The sequence below is a fragment of the Haemorhous mexicanus genome, chromosome 1 (genome assembly GCF_027477595.1).
Source record: "Haemorhous mexicanus isolate bHaeMex1 chromosome 1, bHaeMex1.pri, whole genome shotgun sequence".
NCBI lineage: Eukaryota > Metazoa > Chordata > Aves > Passeriformes > Fringillidae > Haemorhous > Haemorhous mexicanus.
In genome coordinates, this window is record NC_082341.1 from 62565088 (window position 1) to 62586118 (window position 21031).

At 41.3% G+C, this 21031-nt stretch overlaps 1 protein-coding gene across 1 annotated transcript in view; it reads left to right on the forward strand.

Moving 5' to 3' along the window:
* DCDC2 (doublecortin domain containing 2) overlaps nucleotides 1-9153 on the forward strand; it is a 53470-nt gene extending 44317 nt beyond the window's left edge. Inside the window, exons 9-10 of the mRNA XM_059851401.1 lie at nucleotides 4891-5229; nucleotides 6499-9153. Coding sequence (XP_059707384.1) covers nucleotides 4891-5229; nucleotides 6499-6606 — 447 coding nt within the window. The 3' untranslated portion in view covers nucleotides 6607-9153. The remainder of the gene's footprint in view (nucleotides 1-4890; nucleotides 5230-6498) is intronic.
* The last annotated feature ends 11878 nt before the right edge of the window (nucleotides 9154-21031 follow it).

Genomic DNA, 21031 nt, shown 5'->3' on the forward strand with positions numbered 1-21031 from the left:
GAGAAGAGGGCTGCTGTCACTTAGCAACACTTTCTGGTTCAGGAACAAAATGTTTCGCTGTTGGAATCTATGCAGTGCTGCTACAAAACATTCCTGAGTAGGAGCAGGGGAGCTCTGTTCTGGAGAGCTTTGGTGCAATTGAAGTCAAGTGTTCCTGCTGCTGCATTTGTGAGATGTATTCATGTTGCTCTTCATGACCATTAAGATTTTTGTTGTCTACCTCATTGTCTGTCTGCTGTGACCATTAGCCAAGTAAACATTTCCAAATGACTTCAATAAAGCAAAATTATGTTTTATATTAATGGTACAATATAATTTCTGCCTTAAATGAATTGTGATACTGCACTTTTCAGTATCAGTCATGTACAAGCCTTCTGAGAGGTTTGCATTAGCATCCCTAGAGGAAAAGAAGCCAAATGCTTCAATGTCTGAAGATTTCCTGACTTACTGCTTTTGAGTGATGATGGCATTTGGTAATGTAGCTCTTAATGAATGATAGCATGATGAGTGTAATTAGAATACGTCTTTCTTTTTTAAACACTCTGTTTTTGCTGAGATTAAAAATACTGTCAAGCAGTTCTTGAATGCAAAATGAAATTGGCTTTGTTTCTCATCAACCTGTTAGTTAAGTCAGGAGGTTTCCAGAAGGTGAGCTGGGTCTGTATTTCCAGCAAGAAGCTGAGAACTGCTTTAGTTTTTCTGCATGCCTTTGACTGAATATGCTTGTCAATGTACATATACAAGTCTTTTGTCCGTGAGTCTTTTTATTGCTAGTCCATGACAAGCAAAGAACTCTTCTCACATTCACACAGGTATGGTTTCAAAACTAGTTATTTCAAGTAATGTGCTTTTAAGCAAGAAACTGCAAAAGCATCACCTTCACTTAAAAGATAAAGCCAGCAATGCAAAAAGTAAGGTTACTTCCTATTTTCTTTCAGCTATTCAAAAGGCAAAATTACAAGTCTTTTTATTATTCGTTCTGGCTATAGGAGGAATGGGAATAATCTACCACAGCGACTGGAGAAGCTCCCTGATCTAGAAGTCACTTGATTGTGAAAATTACCTTATGGAACAGGAATTCTTCTCCAGTCCAAGTTCAAGTTGTGCTGTTGGTTTTTGAGATGTGTAGACAGGACTAAATTAATGCAGGAACATTTATTCTGTAGTTCATTACAGTATCTATGTTCAGTTATACTGGGCTACAACTGGCTGGTTGCTTCCAACATGAATTTTTGATGTGCCTTTTGTTCTCTGTTACAATCCTTTATATCCTTATGATGACTGTGTTACATAGAGTTGATAGAAGCATTCAGGCCTGGAGATATATCCAGAGCTGTTTCTCTGGATTTGAGATACCCTGAGATTTTATAGGAACCACAGATGTGAGGGACAGCTTCCTGTGAGCCAACAAAATGGCCGAAGGCTGAACTCTTGACTTCTGAGCAACAAGAAGAGCACTCCCATATCTGTCTTGGCTATCCATCCAATTCATTCCATACAGGAAGTTCTGACTGAGAATGTTTTGATTATTTAAAAGGTGACTGATGAAAATCTAAAAACTAAGATGGGAAATGTCACTGCTTCCTCATCAGTATACAAGGTCATTGCTGACTTGAGTCTGATAATTTCTGCAAGGATAGGTAGGTCTCAGTCAGCATACCAGTTTTGCTTTCAGTGTGCTCATCCTGGTTTATTCTGACTGAGGGAGCACAGTTTGTGGTAATTTTGGTGCATATATAATAGGCAATTTGTGCAGTCGTAGGTGGAGGTATGGCTGGACTGCATCAAATTCAATGAAAAGGTTCCCAATAACTCCAGGGGACTTTAAATTACACCCTGACCCACCAAGTACTTCAATGTAGGCTTTAGTTCAGTATTTCAGGATCAGTGCTATCACTGAAACTGTTCAAGAAGGAAAAGTTAAGCATGTACAGCATTTTCAAGCTTTGCACTATTAAGACCTCTGGTTTTCTCCCTTTTTCTGTTTTTTCCCCTGCATGTATATATGCAGATAAACATTCACTTTCCCTAAATATGAAAAACCCAAAATTTTCTAAGTATACCTCTTTCTCAGTGAAGAAAATGTACTTAAAATAAAGAATGCTAATTTATGCATAGTGAGAAGGTCAACAAGATCTCAGTAGAAAGTATCACACTTTTTTAATGTAAAGAGCAATGTACTGTTTGGTGGGTGATTTTGGCCTTCAGTTTCCTCCCTATAGTCCTCTCTTAGGTCTGCTGTGAAGTCTGAAATGCACAGTCAGTGGTCATATCCACATTTGAAAGGCTACCTTTGACTCTGCATGCAGAGGGAACTGTACTACATTTCAGATTACCTTGTGAAAAGCCTTTTACTTGGAATCAGTGTTGATTTTTAACTTGTTTGAAATGTCTATTCTTATGTAGTGTTGCTTGAAAGGAAATTAAATGAAGAATGTGTTTTGCTTTCCAGTTATTAGCTGAAAATGTGGGGGGTTTTTTTGCCTGAAATAATAATGACATTGTAGTAATATGCTCAGCTATCTTGAAATTTTCAGTTACTATAAAAACATTATACTTGCACTGATGGGAGTTTTTCTACTCATCTTGTTTTCTACTATTATTTTTCTTGCAACTTAGCTTGATTGATCAAGTTAAATTAGTGGGAATTTGAATGTTATTTCAAGCCAGTACTATTCTCTGTGAGCTTTCAGTGAGTTTCTGGGTACAGTTCAATAATGCTGTGTGTATATTCTATGTTGCTCAGATTCATCTCTTCAAAAATTTGCATGTACACCTATTTTAGACAGATAAGGTCAAATGAGTCTAGCTAGCATAGCATTTGAGGAAATCACTGTCCCTCAAATGTCCATTGTGCTTCCATGCCAAAGACTGCTTCCACAGCAGTGAAACCAGTTAAAGCATTGGGATACATATGTTTACACCATGGCATGAAGCCTACACACTTTCTTCTACAGTCCAGAACGAGCCACCATACTAAAGCCATGCAGGCAAGAGCATATATTCACTTCTGCTTGTACCCACTACCAAAAAACTGGAATTGTAATGTCTTGTATGACTGCAACAGTTAACTGATAAAGTATGTGTTGACTTTTCTTATCCTCTCTTCATTTAGTGTGTGTAATGTCATGGGAAGCAGGTGTCATTAAGTAAAACCAAACATATTTTTAGTTAGTGGTGTCTGGTGCATGTAATTTGTCCCACCCTCCCCTGTTTCTGGTCAGAATCCAGAGCTGCTAATTTCCTTAGCAGAATGAAAGAAAATGAGTAGATAAAATGTCTTAAAGTAGCAGGTAACTTCTGAGAATTTATGGCTCTACAGATTCTTTTCTATTTTTATGTGCTGCAAGTTATGAAGGTTGGATCAAGTTTGCTTTGGATGGTGCCTTCTTTGAAGGTTTCTGTAAAGACTTGGTTCATTAAAGTTTTATTTTAGTGGTAATAAGGCCAGTTTGATGTTACTAGATGAAAGTGAGTCAGAAAGGCTTGAATAAAAAACACGTAGAAATGACTGTACTTCAAAAATCACTTATGAAGCCACTATTTACCTGGTTGTGTACCCATGCAGTATTCCTGGCATTTCCATATTCTATTAATTATTACAACACAATAACTTGTTCTTTTTGCAGCTGTGCCAATATGGCATTGTGCACTGGCATAATAAAGTTGTCTCATGTTGCTACTTAGATATCAAAGGAAAATCAAGATGTTTCATCAAGAGGCTTCAATAAATTCTTGATCTTACTGAACTGGCTTTTATTAATACGTTGAAGGTGATGAGTGAATTCTTTTGAAATGTTATGATTAGTGAGTAAAAGAAATTTTTAGAAGACAACTTACTTCTCTGTTGTAGATTGCTGCTTGCATAAAGGAGCTACTGAGGACAGTAAAATTCCAAACAGTTTTGATTAGGAGATAATCTATTGTTCTCAGCTTGTTTGCTTTTGATTTAGAGTCTGATGAGGCTGGGTGGGAGGCAGACACCTTGTCACTCCTGTGGGATTTTTTCACTTTATTTTCATTCATACCTCAGCACAAGTATGTGAGTAATCTTGGCAGGTGGGAGCATTGGTGGACTGAACAGTCAGGTGAAAAAAACCTGAAACTGGAAGGCAAATGACAAAGACCAGACAATTTGTGCATCCATCTCCCATGAGATGGATGCACAAATGTCATGAGATGATGCTGCCAGCAGCTTTATCCATAGTGAGTTTCTGATAACTCTTCTACAAGGTGAGGCAAGATCTTGTTTCTTCTGGCTGCTGGTCCAATTCTGTGTTGGAAAAAAAATTGCTGCCAAATGTCCAGTAAAACCTAACCAAGCCACCATACACAGGGATCTTTGTGAAGGGAATGATGTCTTGGAAGTGACCAGTGGTAGCTCTGCCTCATCTCTCTAACTACTTTTCTGTGTGTTCAAAGAAGGCAGGACCCATGGTCATGGCATGGTCTGGTCCATAGGTAAAATGCTTCTTGGGGAACAGTTTGTAGGCTAGTAATCCATGATATTTTCTTGTGACAGGACTTTATAAACAAGTATGCACTACATGCTAGAAAGTCAGAGAACCTGGAATAGATGGAACAGAATAAGCTGTTGCTGTGTCAATTAAATTTAGCTCATTCCAGTTGTTCTGAGTGTGGTCAAATGGGTTAAACTCCGTGTAATAAATTTAAATCTCACCAACGCATTTTGGAAATGAAGAATAAAATGGCAATATGGGGTTTAAGTACAGGAGAATAATTTTCTGTCCACGTAGACAAACCTCAAATTAGCATACTTATTCCTCAGTAATGATGTCATTGTGAATTTGATGTCTGTCACGTTTCAGAATTGCACGGAGCATTCTGGTTTAAAATGCCTCATAATGCTGCTGCTTTTCCTTTCACCAGAGACCAGCAGAAACTGTAGATGAAGAAGAAAATGTAGAAGAGGAAGATGACAGGGGAGAGGAGGCATATAAAGGAGAATATCCAGAAATGAATGGAGGGGAAAATGGGGAAACTGTTAAAGAAAGAATTGAAGTGGAAAAAAATGAAAATAAATTAAATGAAAATTATGTAGATGAAGCAGGAGAAACAGAGAATGTTGACCAAGCAGAGGAAAAGGAACATATCCATTTAAATGGCAAAAACAATGAAGGAAGTGGTGCGGGAATGGAGCATTTGAACTACCAAGGTGATCTTCAGCCTGAAGAAGAAATAAAAGAGGATTCTGGCAGTCAGAACCAGGTGAGTCTTTATTCTTTCAAACTTTCTTATGGTATTGTTCCTCATTCATCTCAGCCTTATGTTCTCATCTGGTCTCTAAGTAGTGAATTTCTGATAAAGTCCTGAGACCACTTATAAGAACTGTGGTTTGTGGAAAAGTTGTTTTTCATCTGTATAGATCAGTTACATCAGTAATTACATTATATGCCTTCTGACTGAGAGAGCAGATGTTTCTCACTATTTGATGAATCTGCATCTCCTACTTTCCTTAGTATGCTGAATTTTGAAAAAAAAAAAGTAATGAAAAAAATTATTGCAGTTTCCAGAAAAGTAGAATCATTATATATTTCTACACTACTTTGTCTTCTAGGACAGAGCAGAATGGTGTGTTCATGACACCAGTGCCTCATTATTTTGATAAATTGACTTTCACAAAAGTTGCATTTCATAAAGAGATTTTGCCCTTGCTTTGTGTAAATTTCATCTTTTTTTCTTAAAAATTGAAAATAACAGTGGATATGAACAAGATCCTTCAAAGCAAGGGGCTTTAGTCAGTTTAAAAGCAAATATCCTGTTAATTTAGGATAGATGGTAACATGCTCTTGGCTTAGATGGAGGGATGCAACCTACATAAATAAGAAGAACTCCCCTGACTGTCAGATGAACTGACCAGCTCACAGAGTGTGGGAAACAAAGTGATTTGTTTGATGGGGAGAATCCAGGTCTGGGAAGAGTAGGATTCGTGAGTGTCAGAAGCAAAGCAAGTAGCTGCACATTCCCTGCCTACAGGCTGCTGAAAAAGAGTTTCTTCCTCTGCTTCCTGTGACACTGGGAGTGGTTTCTTGCACTTTGCAACTGGGCTTTCTTCTGTTCCTGTATGACACACAAGAATATTTTTCAATTGAAAGAGTTGAGTAACATGACATTTTCTTGGGCTCTGAATTTATTCTGTGCTTCATATATTTGAAACTTCTTTTTTGTTTAGATAGGCTGAAGTTATTTATGGAAATGGAGAAAGTGAGTGAGCATTCACTTTAAATGCATATGTGGGTAACTGAATACTTGATGAAAGAACTGTAGGGGGAAACCTCTAATGTGAGTGCTTTCTCCTTTGGAAGATATATCAGTATAAAATAAATGCAAATTTTAATATGATCACTCTTGGAAAGCATTTTTTTTCATTAAGAATACCTTGTGGAAATTTTAGTATGAGGTGCTTAAAGCTGTATTGGAATGAAAGGAAATCTTTGATACCTGATGACGTTAACAGTGCCTGTCCTTTTGCCTGAGGTTGATCCTGATCTTGAGAAAGCATCCACAAGTCCAAGGGTGACAATCACCAGCCCCCAAGAAAGTGCAAAGAACGACCAGAGCAATGACTGTGCAGCAGTTGCATAAAGAAGAAAAATGTCATGAGCAGAAAATGAAAAAAGGATAACACTTTAAATATAAAGCATGTTATTTTTTGTGATTGGTAAGGAAGGAGGGTTGAGTAATGAGTGTAGAGATGATGATGCTCTATGGACTGATGAAAAACAAGCATTTATATCTACTAGAAGAACATAGAATTATTTTTACAGGGTGAGGTTTTCTGATAGGATTTGAAGGGGGGAAATACAAGAGTACTTTATAGTAGTATTAGAAATAAATGAACTATTCTGTGGTATCAGATAGTTAGCAGCAATAGAACAACCACAAAAATTACACTGTTCCAGGGAAAGGAAAAGAGACATACCCAGATTCAATGTCAAAACTTCTTTGTCGATTTGTTCATAAAAAGAAACTGTTTTTCACCTTTTAACTAGGACATGTGTAATTTTTCCTCTGAAATTCCACATGATAGGTATAATTTCCAGGTAAAACATTAGGATATAACTAGAATATGCTCCTCACCTAATGGATTTATGCTCACTGAAAATGGTTTATTATAATGAGAGACCAGTTCAATGTTACTAAATAGTCTATTTTCAGTGTATTAATTAGAATTACTAGGTTTTGCATGCATAAGTAGCACTTATTTAGCACAATGAATACATGTGGACTGGTTGCAACACTGCAGCTTGTTTCCATTTAAAACAGAATTTTTTTTATTGTCCTGCACTGATTCACTAAGAGTGAATTATTGTCATCATGAACTAAAAACAAAGGAAGAGTACATTGTATATTAGTTTAAAAATTTGATTTTGGATGGATTTGTAATTCAGTATAAGAGAAGCTTAATTTATTAATGAAATTTAAAAAAACCACATGCCTGGATTCGGACTGAAATTTCCATGAAACCATTGCTGTTGATGGAGCCATTTTAATATGTGAGACATCAGGATGAGCCCACCCAGCTTTCTGTAAAAGTCAGGAACAATTACTGCATTTATGAATCCTCTGCATAGCCTTAATGGTTGGAAGTGTGTCATCATCCTTTTGAGCAAGCTGTCTCCTGATAGGCTGTGGCTTAATATGCCTTAGTAAATAAGGCATTGATCCACAGTATTAATTCTCTTAATGACACTGATTCCATTGCTCTTATCATTTCTCTGTTAGTAATGGGAATAATTTGTAGTTCATAGAAATACAGCCCTGAGCATAATTTTATTAATTATACAAAAGAAATAGTGGGTTTCCTTATCATTAATGGTAGTAAATTATTACTACAAGAAACTTAATGTCATTTTTGTTGATTTCATGCCATTAAGACAAGAATTACATTTAGGAACAAATTGAAGTTGAAGCACTGTTTAAGGAATGTGAAGAGTCACTTGTCATAACTGAAACTCAAATAAACATCTTCCCTTCTTCTACTAGTATTAAGTATATTTTCCAATGTAACAGAAATTTGTGGAGATCCTTCAGCATATTTCTGTGCTTTGGCAATGTTGCTATAAAAGACATGTTAAAAAATGTATGAACAGGGTTAGAACAGTTTGCCCTGTCACATCTCTGAATTGTCTGGGAAACCTTCTTGAAACCTTCTGTCTGTGAAACCTGTAGCTTCTGTTGAGCTGTCTGACAAAGATCAAAGGGAATATTGCATTTGTGATCAGTTCAAAATAAGCTCCTCATTTAGCCAAGCTCTTAAGCAAAGTATGCATGCTTCTATTTTTTTTTTTTTTTTTTTTTTTTTTTTTTTTTTTTTTTTTGTGATAGCAATTAAGCCTATGGTTAAATATATTTGATTTCTCTGGGATTTAAAATGACATTTATAGTTAAGCAAAAACCAACCAACTCTTCCCCCCCCAACAACAACAACAATAACAAAAGCCTGAAACAGAATGGACAAAATAACTGTGGGTGATAGTGAAGTAAAATGACACAGGTGCCTTTATTGTTGGTTTCCATTTATAACTTCTGAGTGCCAGTAGTTTCTGTCATTTCTTTCTTTTCCCCAAAAATTTGGTATTTTCCATGCTTAAAAGACTTACAGATATCAATAAGAAAAATTTAAAGGATTAAACTAAATTCTAGGGAAATGTAATGTTATCATTTTTCTTCATAGGAGCATGAAATTCCTGTGAGTGTCACTCAGCTTTGAAAATGTTTCCCCTTCTGTTCTCTTGTAAGAAAGACAGGATATATTTCTTCAAAAAAAGCAAATCACACTGTTTGGAAATAGAGATATGACTATTTTATCATTCACCTTACAACACTGAGAACATGAATTTTGTATCTGGTTCTTTTATTTAGGGAAACTAGTTTCTGCCTAACAAGTAATTCTAGTAGAAATTAAACTAGAGTGATACAGGTGGTCTTGCTAATAGTTTATCTGTCATGATTGGCTATGCGTGATGGCTTAACTCAGTTTTACCTGAGAAATACATTATTTTGCAGAGTTTATGTAATGTTATTTTATTAAGCTTATGTACAACAATTCTGAGGGTTTTTTACAGAACTGTTGTCTTGTTTTGCTTTTATTTTTAAAAATAATTTACTAATAAAGAGAACTAGTACAGATATTCCTGTGTTTTCTCTCATATCAAGGCCTGTTTGATGTTAAATCTGTCTTTGGGTTACTGACTTTATAAATTTGGTGATTTTGCAGCTGATAGGATTCTCCCATAACTAAAACTTTAAATGAAAAAACAAAAAGAAAAACAACTGATTTGGTAGTTTTCCTATTGCAACTGTGAAAGAAAAATGTTGACAATTTAGCTGATACAGAGTTACAAATGTAAGACTATTGGGGCAGTTAAACTTGCTCAGGGTGTTTTTTAATGTCACAGTTCAGGTTAGGCCTGGGTTTATGGGATGTGTGTACTGTTCAGGCCATGCTCAGCTAATGACAAGAATTTTATCTGTTCACTGGCAGTTCTGGCAAGATTACCAAACTTCTATGTGTCTCCTTGCAGAGATTCCTAATTTCAGCAAAGCATTAAAGCACAGGCTTAAATCCCATAGGACTGCAGTTTTAATTGAATTTTAACTGAGTGAAAATAAGGAAAATATAATCCCTGCTCAGTTTAAACTAAAGTACAATGAAATAAACCTGTGTGCAGAAGAATAAAAGAGTAAGCGTGAGTATTCTGATCACTTGAAAAACAGGGAAAGGATTGTTGCTGGGCTATTTTAAATGATTACCTCAAATGTACATTAAATCAAAAGTTAGATAATAAATGTAAATACCAAATGAAGTATCTCCAGGAAGGATGTGTTTACTGAGTAGCTGCAATCAGAATGATTGAATGGGATGCACTCAAGGATGTTTTGTTCTGGGTGGCTGACAGCCTTCACTCTAAGTTGTGATTAAAAGAAGTGCTGTGGACATGGCAATGGACAGTGGAGCCATCTGCTCTCTGTGGATTATTCTGTGTGTGCACCTTTGTATCCATCAATTTACAGACGTGTGTGAGTGCTGAAACTGCAGGTATTTGCTGTGTGCTCACACACACACACTGCACACACAGCTTATCTGCATATTAATAGTTCAGACTTCTTTAATGTTAGTGATGGGAAAATATTATTGGTTGTAGCTGAAATTTGCTATAATTATACAAGATTATATAATCTTATATATATCAAAACCTAGTAATAACTTCATAAAAAGGGTGATGTATTTTCTTATGTTGTGTACACTTCAGTGCTTTGCTGAACCAAGCTCAGAAGTCTTGAAGCACTGAAGTAAAAAAGAAATACTGGCCTGGGAGCTACTGGAAGCTATGGTGGCCATAAGGAAGTGGACAGGATTTGGAAAATTCAAGAAAGAAAGTACAAGTTTACAAGTAACACGTGACACCAAAACATTGAAAGGTCTTTAGTATTAACCTGGTGAGTGGAAAAGTCCCCCAGCATTGCCAGATGGGGCTGTCAGAGGACATTGCCTGGGACTGTCCTGCAAGAACCAGGCTGTGCTTAGAAAGCCACAGGTGAGCCTCCATGCAGCATCTACAGCCTGAGTGTGGTGGAGCTGGGACCCTCTGCCCTCCTGAGCTCTCTGCTCTGTGGGGCAGGTTTTTCCTCCCAGCGCTGCCAGCATGGATATGGTGCTGTTCCTGGTGGCTCCCCACCCACTCCACTCCTTCAGAGACACTGCAGAACCTTTCCTCCCTCCCTCACCCCACTGACTGCACATTCTGGGGGCACAGCCAGAGGAAGGTGAAAGGCAGCCCTTTGCATCTCTGCCAGGCCCTCCACCAGCCTAGACCAAGGGATCAAGGACATGGAGGTGCCCCCATCCCTCCCTGCTGGCAGGCTGCCCGCTCCCTGGCCAGGCTCTGCATATGGAAATCATGGAGTGCAGGTCTCAGCCAGCACTGCTCCGTGCCTCCTGCTCTGTCTGGTGGCTCTTGGCTCCCACTGACCCACCTTCCAATGGGCACTGGCATGGAGCTGAGGAAGGCACTGGCACAGGACTTCTCTCGAGTATGGCCAGTGTCTGTCTTGCACAGGGAGCCTCTCGGGGTCTCTAGCTGGTCAGAGTGACGCTGAGAAACGTTACAAAGTCTCTTTTCCCAGCCCAGTGCTCGAAGAAGGAGTCAGAGCTCTTCAGTTCTTGGTCTCAAGGTTGTTTATTGTATCTTACCTATAAAATTCTTTCTCCTGTCCTGCCAAGGTCTGCTCAGCAAGACAGTCAGAGACACTCTGCCTGCCCCTGGGCAGTGCTATCTTTTTATAATAAAAACTACGTGTACAATATTTACAATTACTTTCCAATACCTATCACCTATGTTAGACAGTGAGCTTCTACTCTAAACCAATCTAAAAGAGCCAATATCACAGCAGAAGATGGAGGCAAAGAAGAAGAAGGAGAAAGGCTGGACACACCCAGATTCCTCCGTCTTGCCCCCTGAACCCCCATTCTAAAAACCCCAAAAATCTATTTTTTACCCCGTGATAAATTCACTATCATACTTAAACTGTTGTGGCTTGTAATCCTTCATATAAAAGTTGGTAATTGTTTTTTCCAAGGGCTAAATCAAGGGCACAGGGGTCTTTGGCTCTGTGCCAAGGTCTCTGAGCCCCCTGGGCAGGGTCTTGAGCCCTCCAGAGCAGCTAGAGGAATTTCCTGGGTTCCCACAGGAGCCCAGAGTTGAACACAGATGAGGGGAAAGGTCACCTCCCTCCACTTGCTGTCAGAGCTTTGCCTACTGCAGCCCAGGGTTCCATCAGCCACCTCTGCCCTAAGGGCGCTTTGATACCTTCAAATCAGGGCTCATCCTGGGGTCCTCCATGACCCAGGTGTTTGCACAGCTGCTTCAGAGCTGGCTGTGCCCCAGCATCTATTGCTGCAAGGGTTTGTCCCTCCCTGGTGTTAGAGACTGAAATGTTATGATTTGTGGCTTAAACATCTTCATGGAGTACTTTTGCCTATTGTAGCAAACCTGTATAAAAGCAGCAGAGAAGACCACCATACTCTGAGTAAGGCCCTGCACTGCTCATTGACTGAGATAAGATAAAGTGACTCAGGTCTGGGCTGGGGGAAGAAGAACACACTCGAGGTGGAGACCACAGCCCCAGGGCTATCAGCTGCCAGACTCGAACAGATCCCTACACTAAAGGAGAGGGCGAGGAGAAGTTTTGGGTGACAAAAAAGCCTCCGGCCAGAGGCAGTGAGTACCCATCCTCTGTTGTGCAGAGGAGCTCAGGTCTGGGGCCCCTTCACCCCAGGAAAAGCCACATCCACATGAAGGACAGCAGAGGAGGTGTCGTGGCCTGTCAAAGTGCTCCCTCTGCACTGGAGCACTGAAACATGATGCAACAGATCCACAGGGTTGCAAGGGACAGTGTCAAATGGCTCCCTGCAAGGGATGTATGTGGGCATTCCCACCTGGCCCAAATGTATATTAATCCATTGAATGCTGTACTTTTCAGCAGCAGGAGGTGGGGATCCCTCACTACCAAAAAGACCAGGTGGAGGGGAGCAACAAGATGTCATTGGGACCCTCAGGAGGGTGACACGTTTCTACCTAATCCAAGTCACGTCTCCCTGTGTCATCCCCACCCTCCCCCTTTTTGTCTTACTTTCTTTTTCTTTTTGCCTTTTTTTACTATTAAATAAAATATATCAACTTTTTTGGCACAACATCTAACTTCATTTGGTTTTAATCAAGTTTTGGGGTGTATTTTGAACCTTTCTGGGATCAATTAATTTTATTCACAGAGACTTTTTTTTTCTTGGCTCTTGTGTGTTTGAATCAGTTTGAACACCTGCGTGCAGTACTTGGCTCTTGCCCTGGTTGAGCTGCAGGCAGTTCCAGCCCCTTTCTCCAGGCCATCAAGGCCCCTCTGCTTGGCAGAAAAGAGCAGTTTGTACTCACCATTCAGAGTAACATGACTTCTTCCCCACAGTGGAATACTGTGTTGAGACACTAAACCAAAAGATTTTATAAGGATCTAAGGGAAAGTAAATTTCCTAAAACTCACGGCGCTGCTTTCAATTCTTAGTTTAGGGCTCTTCTTTGCTTTCTTCTTTCTCATCCTATCTCTATCAGAAACTAAAAAAATCCTGTTCAGATTTTAAGGTTTTATATATTAAACCATTTATGTTTCTTATCTTCTTCAAGGCTGTTCAACAGTGTAGAATGAAAAAGCATTTCTAGAATTTCATATTCCAATTTGAATTCTACACCTGGTAAGACAATTTCTGTCAAATGCTAAAACCACCCCCTCCTACCCAATATTACGCTATTTATTTTCCAGCAAATTATTTTTTTTTTAAATGAGATTATTCTTATTGATATTTGTCATTAAGAAATTAACTCCCAATTCCCGTTCCTCTCTAACTGCTGAGCAAGACTTTCCCACACTGTGAGTATCCCAGTGGCTGGAAACTGTGTCCTGCTTGAGAAGATGGGAACAGCCAGCTGCAAGGGGGAGAAATTAGCAGTCCAGCCTTCAGCTGAAGTAGTTTTGTGGATGAACCAGTTGAATGTTGTAGAACCAAGGAGCTCGACAAAATCAATGCTTGAGATACGAGGAAATTCTTATTTTATTACCAAATACTTAGAGGGTGGGTGGTACTTTCAGTTTTGTGTTCACATAGGTGAGTGAATTCTCCCGCTCTTGAGAGAAGAAAATGTGTTCAGACTTCAGTAATACATACACTTTTCTCCTTGTATTAGTTGGGAAGGACCTCTGATTTAACTAGAGATTTGAGTGATTTAAACTCCCCTGTCATTGTCATATTTTCTGAAAAATCCCTTTGCCAGGATTTCTTCTCCTGGGAAGCTGAGAAGCCTCAGAGAGAAATGAAAACAATAATTATCTGATTGCTGCTCCTGTGTTTGCTGCTTTGGAATGTGGTCTGGAGGTTGTTTACCAACTGGTCATTGTTGGATTGGTTTCCTGTGAATTGTTTTAACTTAATGACCAATCACATCCAGCTGTGTTGAGGCTCTGGCGAGTCATGAGTTTTTCATTATCATTCTTGTTAAGCCCTCCTGTCTATATCCTTTCTCTATTTAGTATAGTTTTAGTATAGCATTCTTTAATATAAGTACATAAAATAATAAATTAGCCTTCTAAGAACATGGAGTCAGATTTCATCAATTCCTCCTTTGTCCTGGGCACCCAGAAAATACCACCCTCGCCTGTCTCAGTGATGAAGTGGTGGTGTCAGAGAAAACCAGTCACACTGCCACTGCACTTTGGGTACTCAGCTTGGTATCCTCACAAAGATGTTGCCCTTGCTTCCTCTGCTGCCATGGGTTGTGGTTTCATCACTGCATTCAATCTCCTCATCCTTCTGTTTCTCTGCTGTGTTTGCTTCTTCCAGTTTGATTGTAAGAAAAAGATACTACTAAAAATAATGCCTGCACCACATTCTCCCTTATAAATTGTTGATTCAAGGTTGGCATCCTTAGAGTAACCTGAGCTTTACACTTTCCCATCATTCTCTTATTGTTCCCACTGACCCCCACAGAGTTAGCACCAAACAGAAATGGCCTGGGTGAAAAATGCCAATCACTAGTTTTTAAAATTTTAAAAGTTTCATGGTAATAAAATGGTTATAAAATAATAATATAATTAGAGTAATATAATTTGGACAATTTGGATTAGAACAAGATGAGACAATAGAAACAAAGAGTTACGGACGTCCGGGTACCTTTTTCTGGGCAGCACAAGCCTGAAAAAGGACCCTCATTAACAGAGGTATTAACCTTTAAAAACAAAAACCTGTTGCATATTCATACATCTCATACATGATGCATAAATTCCATTCCAACACAGGATTCTGTCTGGTCAGTGTCAGCTTCTTCTTCTTAATCCTAACGGTGCCTTCAGGGCTGAGCAAGGAAGGAAGAAGTTAGTTTTTTCTGATAAAGGAGCAATAAATTCTCTTTCTCTGAAAGATTTAGGTGTCCTGTGGCTGCTATCTCACTGTGAGTCCTTTCTTTAAAAAAAGTATCTTACTTTTTACATAGTTTCTATTTTAACATTTTGTTATAACCTAAAACTATATTTAACACACTACTTAAGAGAATTAATACAGCATTGCTTTCTAACACAACACATATAATATTCATTTTAATATTTGTGACAAGCCAATTGTAAAACACACATTTTTCACACCTTGGTGGGACAAGGGCTAGGATTTTCATCCACTATTTAAAAGTAGTCTCTTTCTGCTGTGAAAGAGGCATGGGCAAAGACTATTTCTCCTTTTCATGCAGCACAAGGCCTAGTTCAAGATGAGCAAAGAGTCCATAGACCAAAGTACCCTGACCCCGTGACTGCAGGTGGCTTATCCCAGGACAAGGAAGGTAAGGCAGCTGAGCCTCTTGGGTGCCTCTGGCTGGGGGCCTCACCCTCAGGCACATCTGATGCTTGCAGTTGGTCCTGTGTGCAAAGGGAGGAAGACATCTGTTGAAGTAGCATCCTGCTTACTCATGGGGATTAGAGCCTTTCCCTGGAAGAACTTTCCCAAGTATGATTTTCTGTGGGGAAACTGGAGCAAAAGTTTTTTTTTGCATAAAAAGAGTGGGTTGTTTGTTTGTTTGTTTGTTTGTTTGTTTGTTTGTTTTGGTGGCGGGGTGGGTAGTGGACTTCTTCCACTCACTAGCACCTCTCTACACGTGGATGTTCCACTGCTGTCCCGCAGCAGGGAGAGCCCTGGTGCTGCCAAGGGCCCCTGAGCGTGGCTGCTGGGCTGGGCAGGTGCCAGGCAGTGACCTGGCTGGTGTGTGTGGGAAGCAGATCATGGTTTGCTGGCTGACCTCGTGGTGTTTGCCACTGCTCTCAGACAAATGCCTGCTCCTCTGGAAGCCTCCAGCAGGTGGAAAAACCCGACCCAACACTGCCTTTGAGGGCTCCTGTACCCAAAGAAGCTGCAGTCAGGTGTCAGTGGTATATGCTTGCGGATATTGGGCTCCATGTGGTGCTCCCAGCAGCTTTGCTTTTTTCACTGCTCAGCCTGCAGAGAAGCAGGGGGCCAGTGAGCCAGTGCTAGATTAGTAGCAGCAGGCAGGCAAGGAGACTCCACATGGCTTCTGAGGGTGCTGATCAGATGGGGTTTATTGGGGGTCCCAGCTGGGAGCAGCATGGTTTCTGGGAGAGAAGGGGGGAAGGGGAGGGAGGGGGAGAGAGGGGGAGCCTAGGGAGAGAAGGGCCAAGAGAAGAGCTTCTGTTCTCCCTTTTTTAACAGGGAGATTCAAAGTGGGCACAGAATAAGCCTTGGGCCAATGGGGTTACAGATCCATGATACTGCAGGGGAGGATCACAGGCTTGGAATAAACCCTACATTTTCGAGGGGTGAGACAGAGCACACCATTTAGCTAAAATGTAGCAGCACATACATCACCATCTGTGTGATCCACAGCTGGGTGTTTTAAAGATAAGGACTTGATGGGCTGGTCTGCACTGCTCCTGGAGAGAGGTTTGGGACCTGCCTTGTGTATGCCTGCTGGCTTGCTGGCTTGCTCGCAGACAGTCTGCATGAGGAGACTTGGCAACACACCAGACAGCTAACAGCCATCCCAACAGGGATGCCATGAATGCATCTGCAGAGACGAAACAATCTGGCTATCAGGTCTGGAGTTGCTTTTGAGCTGGGGCCTTCAAGGTTTCTGCCAGTGGTTCAGGCAGGTGAACTTGTGTGTGAGCTGGAGAATGCTTTCCTGTCATGCTTTTGGCTAAACACACATGGTGCCTGAAGAGCAAGGAGTTTAGTTCAGAGAGCCATGCTGAGGGACTCCTCAGAGGGCAGCCATGCTGCTGGAGGGGCAGAGGAAGGGCAGAGGACTCAGGCAATGCTCCATGTCAGGGCAAAGATCTGTCTACATCTCATGTAAGACCTATGGTCAAACACAACACAGGTTTAAACCAACAAACTCAATTTATCACTTTCCAGTTACATGATCACCTGGAGGTCAGAGCAAACTCTTTGCCATCCATCCTGCTGTGGTTTTAAGCTAAAGACAAGCTGGCTGCATGTGCTGCAACCATCTCTCTTTAACTGGCGCTCACTGGAAGGGACCAAGCTCTCACTGCTCCCCCGGCATAAGACAGTGATGTCTCCTGTGGAATCCTCTGACTCCTCCCCCTCAGGGAAATCCCCAGGGCCGTGCCTGGGAAGACTATGGTAGAGTTTTCCCCACCTAAGCTGATAGAGAGGACTTAACCCATGACGCTCTGCAGCACTATTGCCAATCTACATCAGATTGCCTCCCCCATTGGCCAGTTGACACTGCTGTGAGGAACAGCTGCTCACTTTGAAAATCTGAAAGGTTTCATAAACCTTGGCAAAGATACAACAAAATTACTAAATAAGGAAAAATTTGCAGCACTGGGAACTGCCTTTCTGGGTACCACGTGGCCAGTTCATCTTCAAGATGAACTCAGTCTTCAAGACATTTCAGTCTTTTATACCCCTGAGGGTTGCATCAGCCAGCCCTGGCCCCTCCCAAAGTCTGTCAGTCAGCTCTTCTTTGCCATTTATCGGTGGAGACTGCTTTCTTGTAACATGATTGGAGGTCAGGTGTTGCCATGCCACAGCCCCAAAGCACGAAGCTTTTCCATTCCCCCCTGCCCCAGGTAAGGGGCACCTGTGCAGTCTTCTCTCTACCTGTCCTAGACAACCCCGGCTGTCTGATGGCAACAATACAGGGGGAGAAAAGTGAACTATGGGGAGAACAGAGGAATCTAAACTACAATAACATAACTGTACATCACTAAAGCTTTTCTTGATATTCACACAATAGCCATCCCTTAATTGTGAGAGTCAATCTTCTCATTATCTGCCTACAACACTGCCCACCCCAGCTGTTCATCACTCATCCCCCCTACAGGTTGCTGCCCTGTGCCCACCCCTGTGCCCTCAGGTCATTGGTCACTGACCCCCACTTAGGTCCTGCAGAGCACATGGTCTGGTCTTTGGTCTCTGGCCCCTTTGGTGTGGTGGGTGCAGTAAAACCCTCGCTGGAATATATCATGCAAAGACCCTTCCTGTCTTTCCTCTGCTGAGCTATTTGTGGCGTGTGCATGGACTGGAAATGGCTGTTCCCATGGCCTTACTCTGAGTGGCTTCCGGAGGAGATGCCTCAAAGAAGGTTGTAGCATTTCTACCACCCTGCCATGCTGCAACAGCCTCCCTCTGGTGAAACCTTAGACCTTGGCTCTCAGGACACAAGGGAGTTCACACGGCTGCTACGGTGATTTTTGGAAGAGTGCTGGAGCTGCCTCTGCCCTAAAAGCTCAGCTACAGGTCAGACCTAAAAGCTGTCACTGGCTTCTGTGGCTGTCCTGGGTCTCAGTGAATGCCTCTGCTCGGATTTGCACTGATGTGTGCCTTGCTCAGGGCTTTCTCAGTCACCTCTGATATGCAAGGGGAGGTGCAGATGAACCCACTCATTTATGACCTTACAAAGCAGGGAGCTAGAAACCCAGTCAGCCTGTACGTGAGGGATACTGGGGCACCCTGTGATTTGTGCTCCTTAGAGATAGTGGCTCTGCTCAGCAGGCTTTGAAGTGAGGATTTTTGTCTGGGCACAAACTTGTTCCAGTTTCAGAAGTGCCTTGCAAGGGGTCATTCAAGAGCTGAACCCATTCTGAGCAAAAGCTACCTGAAGAAATTTTTCTTATCATAGTATCCTAAAGGGAAAAATGTGTCCTTGCATTATAGATAATTCACTTGTCCAACAATAAGGTCCTCATGCTTGTCTAGCCCTGGGGGACAGAATATTGCTGTCAAAAGTTGACTTTCTTTTTTGAAATGTCCACTGCCATGAAGATTTTAGCCATTGTACTTATGTTTTTCTGGCCACAGGTTTTAGACCTGCAGCAAGTTTTTCTATGCTTTCAGTATTTACTGACTGTCTCTTCTGATATGCATTGACTACAACAACACCAACACATCCTTTTAGCCTCAGGCTGAAGGGTGCCTTTAGCTAGGAAATGGCCTGAAGTGCCATAAGTTTTGAGGTTGAAATTGCTGGAGCAGCATAACATACATTGTTAAATTGACTAGCTTATTAGCACTTTTCAAAACTGATGTCCCATCTATATTTACAAAAGTCCCTGAATGGAAAATCATGGGAAAAAAAAAGAGTGCTTCAAAAATCAGCTGTAAATAATTAGGAAAAAAACAATTAAAGAGGTCATTTGATGCTAGCTCTTTTCTCTGAAGGGCTGTTAGAAGCACTTGCCTCACCTACTGTCAATATGCAGAGATTATTTTCATCCCAATACCTCTGTAAATTATCTGACAGCAAAACTGAGCTTTGGCCTGCTTAATGTGCATCAAGTGAACTGATGCAGGAAATGCACACTGTGTGGTTTGCCACATGTTCAGATAAGAACTGAAGAAAAAATGAGGGGGTGGATGGATTGTTTGCCCAGAGACCAGAAGGCTCCAGAAGAATCACACATGGTCTCTAAATATTGGAAATAGGAGGAAACTTGGTGGATCTTCCCATTTACAATGATTTTCCTCTGGGACAAACTGTCCCATGGGGATGAACTGCCAAAACACAAGCATTGTTTCTCTAAGAGGTGCATGGGCATTAACCCCAAATGACTCGTGCAGGGTAATGCTCTGTGGACATGTTGCTTCCTTCAGCTGTGTTAGGGGTAGGACATGGAAGGGGTGAGGCTGTGCCTCTACAGCCTGCTCATGCAGCTTGTATTTTATTGTCTCTCTACCCCTGACATGCAGTGAGCTGAGGGGGCTGCCTGCTGTGGAATGGCAGGATGACCAGTCACTGCTGAATAATCCCAAGTGCTAATTCTTTTCTTTTACCAAAATTGTTCCATTCTTAGCCCTTTTAGAAAGCTGCTGGGAAAGTGCCTCCAGCTAAGGTACTTGAAGTCTTTTGCTGTCTCCTTTGCATTTAATGTCCTCAAGGGCTGAGTGGCCTCCCTGGTGTGTAGGTTCTGCTGCTCCACCCCTGCCAAACCTCTCTCTCTGCAGCCTCCCCATTCTGCTGCTTCTGCTTTCATGAAGAGCTGTTTGCTTGTACTTGTGCATGATTACAAGTCTCATACTTGGAAGTGGCAGGCTGAGGCTGTAGCTGAAACTGGGAATTAAATTTACTTACAGGCAGCTCAAGAGGAAGAATGTTTCCATCTCTGCCTTTTGCCTGTGATTCAGCATGCACTTGGAGAAAATGGAAAATAAAGGGGTCAAGACAGCCTGGAGAGTGGAGGACAGAACAGATGCTAACAGAAGCCTTTTCTGCATAGTGTGCTTGGGAAGCAGAGCTAACCTTCAGAACATCTATTATCCAAAATGAAGCCAGTAATTGCCTCTCAGATGAAAATTGTGATTCCTTTCACTACAATTGCAGAGAAAATGGTGTTGGGCTGGGAGGGATTGCGCTGTAATTTCAAGCCAAATGTGGCTAGAAGAGGGCCAAGAAAAAGGTGAGCATGAAGAAACTGGAAGTAGCCTCTGGAGCAGGGAGGTCAAAAGGTTGAAGAAAGAAGAGGTTGGCTGCTTAAGCCATTTCATTTGCACTGGGGTCTCCATTAATGTGTCCTTTAGAAAGCTGATGGTAGTCAGTGCTGGGAGGGGAAGTCCCAGGCAGCCCCATAGTGGAGTGTGTGCTGCAATTTAATGGGCATGGGAAAAGCGAAAAAGTTACATGGTAGGGAAATTGATACGTGCAGGGACAGATTGCCCTCAGCCTTACTAGAAACTTCCCAGGGAGCCTGACTGTGTCTTGCTGTCCCCATCTGGAGGCCACATCACAGGCATTTTCCACAAGAACAGCACACAGTACATTTCCACTGCCTTTTTCCAATGCTTCCGTTCCTCCACCATATGGTGAAGGTGGTAAAATGTTACAAGAAAATGGATCTTAAAAATGTTCCTGAGGTATCCTAATTTTTCCAGTATGTGGTTTCTTAATAGTAACAGAGCAATTTTCTGTTCAATATTTCTGCAAAAGCTATGTGTGGC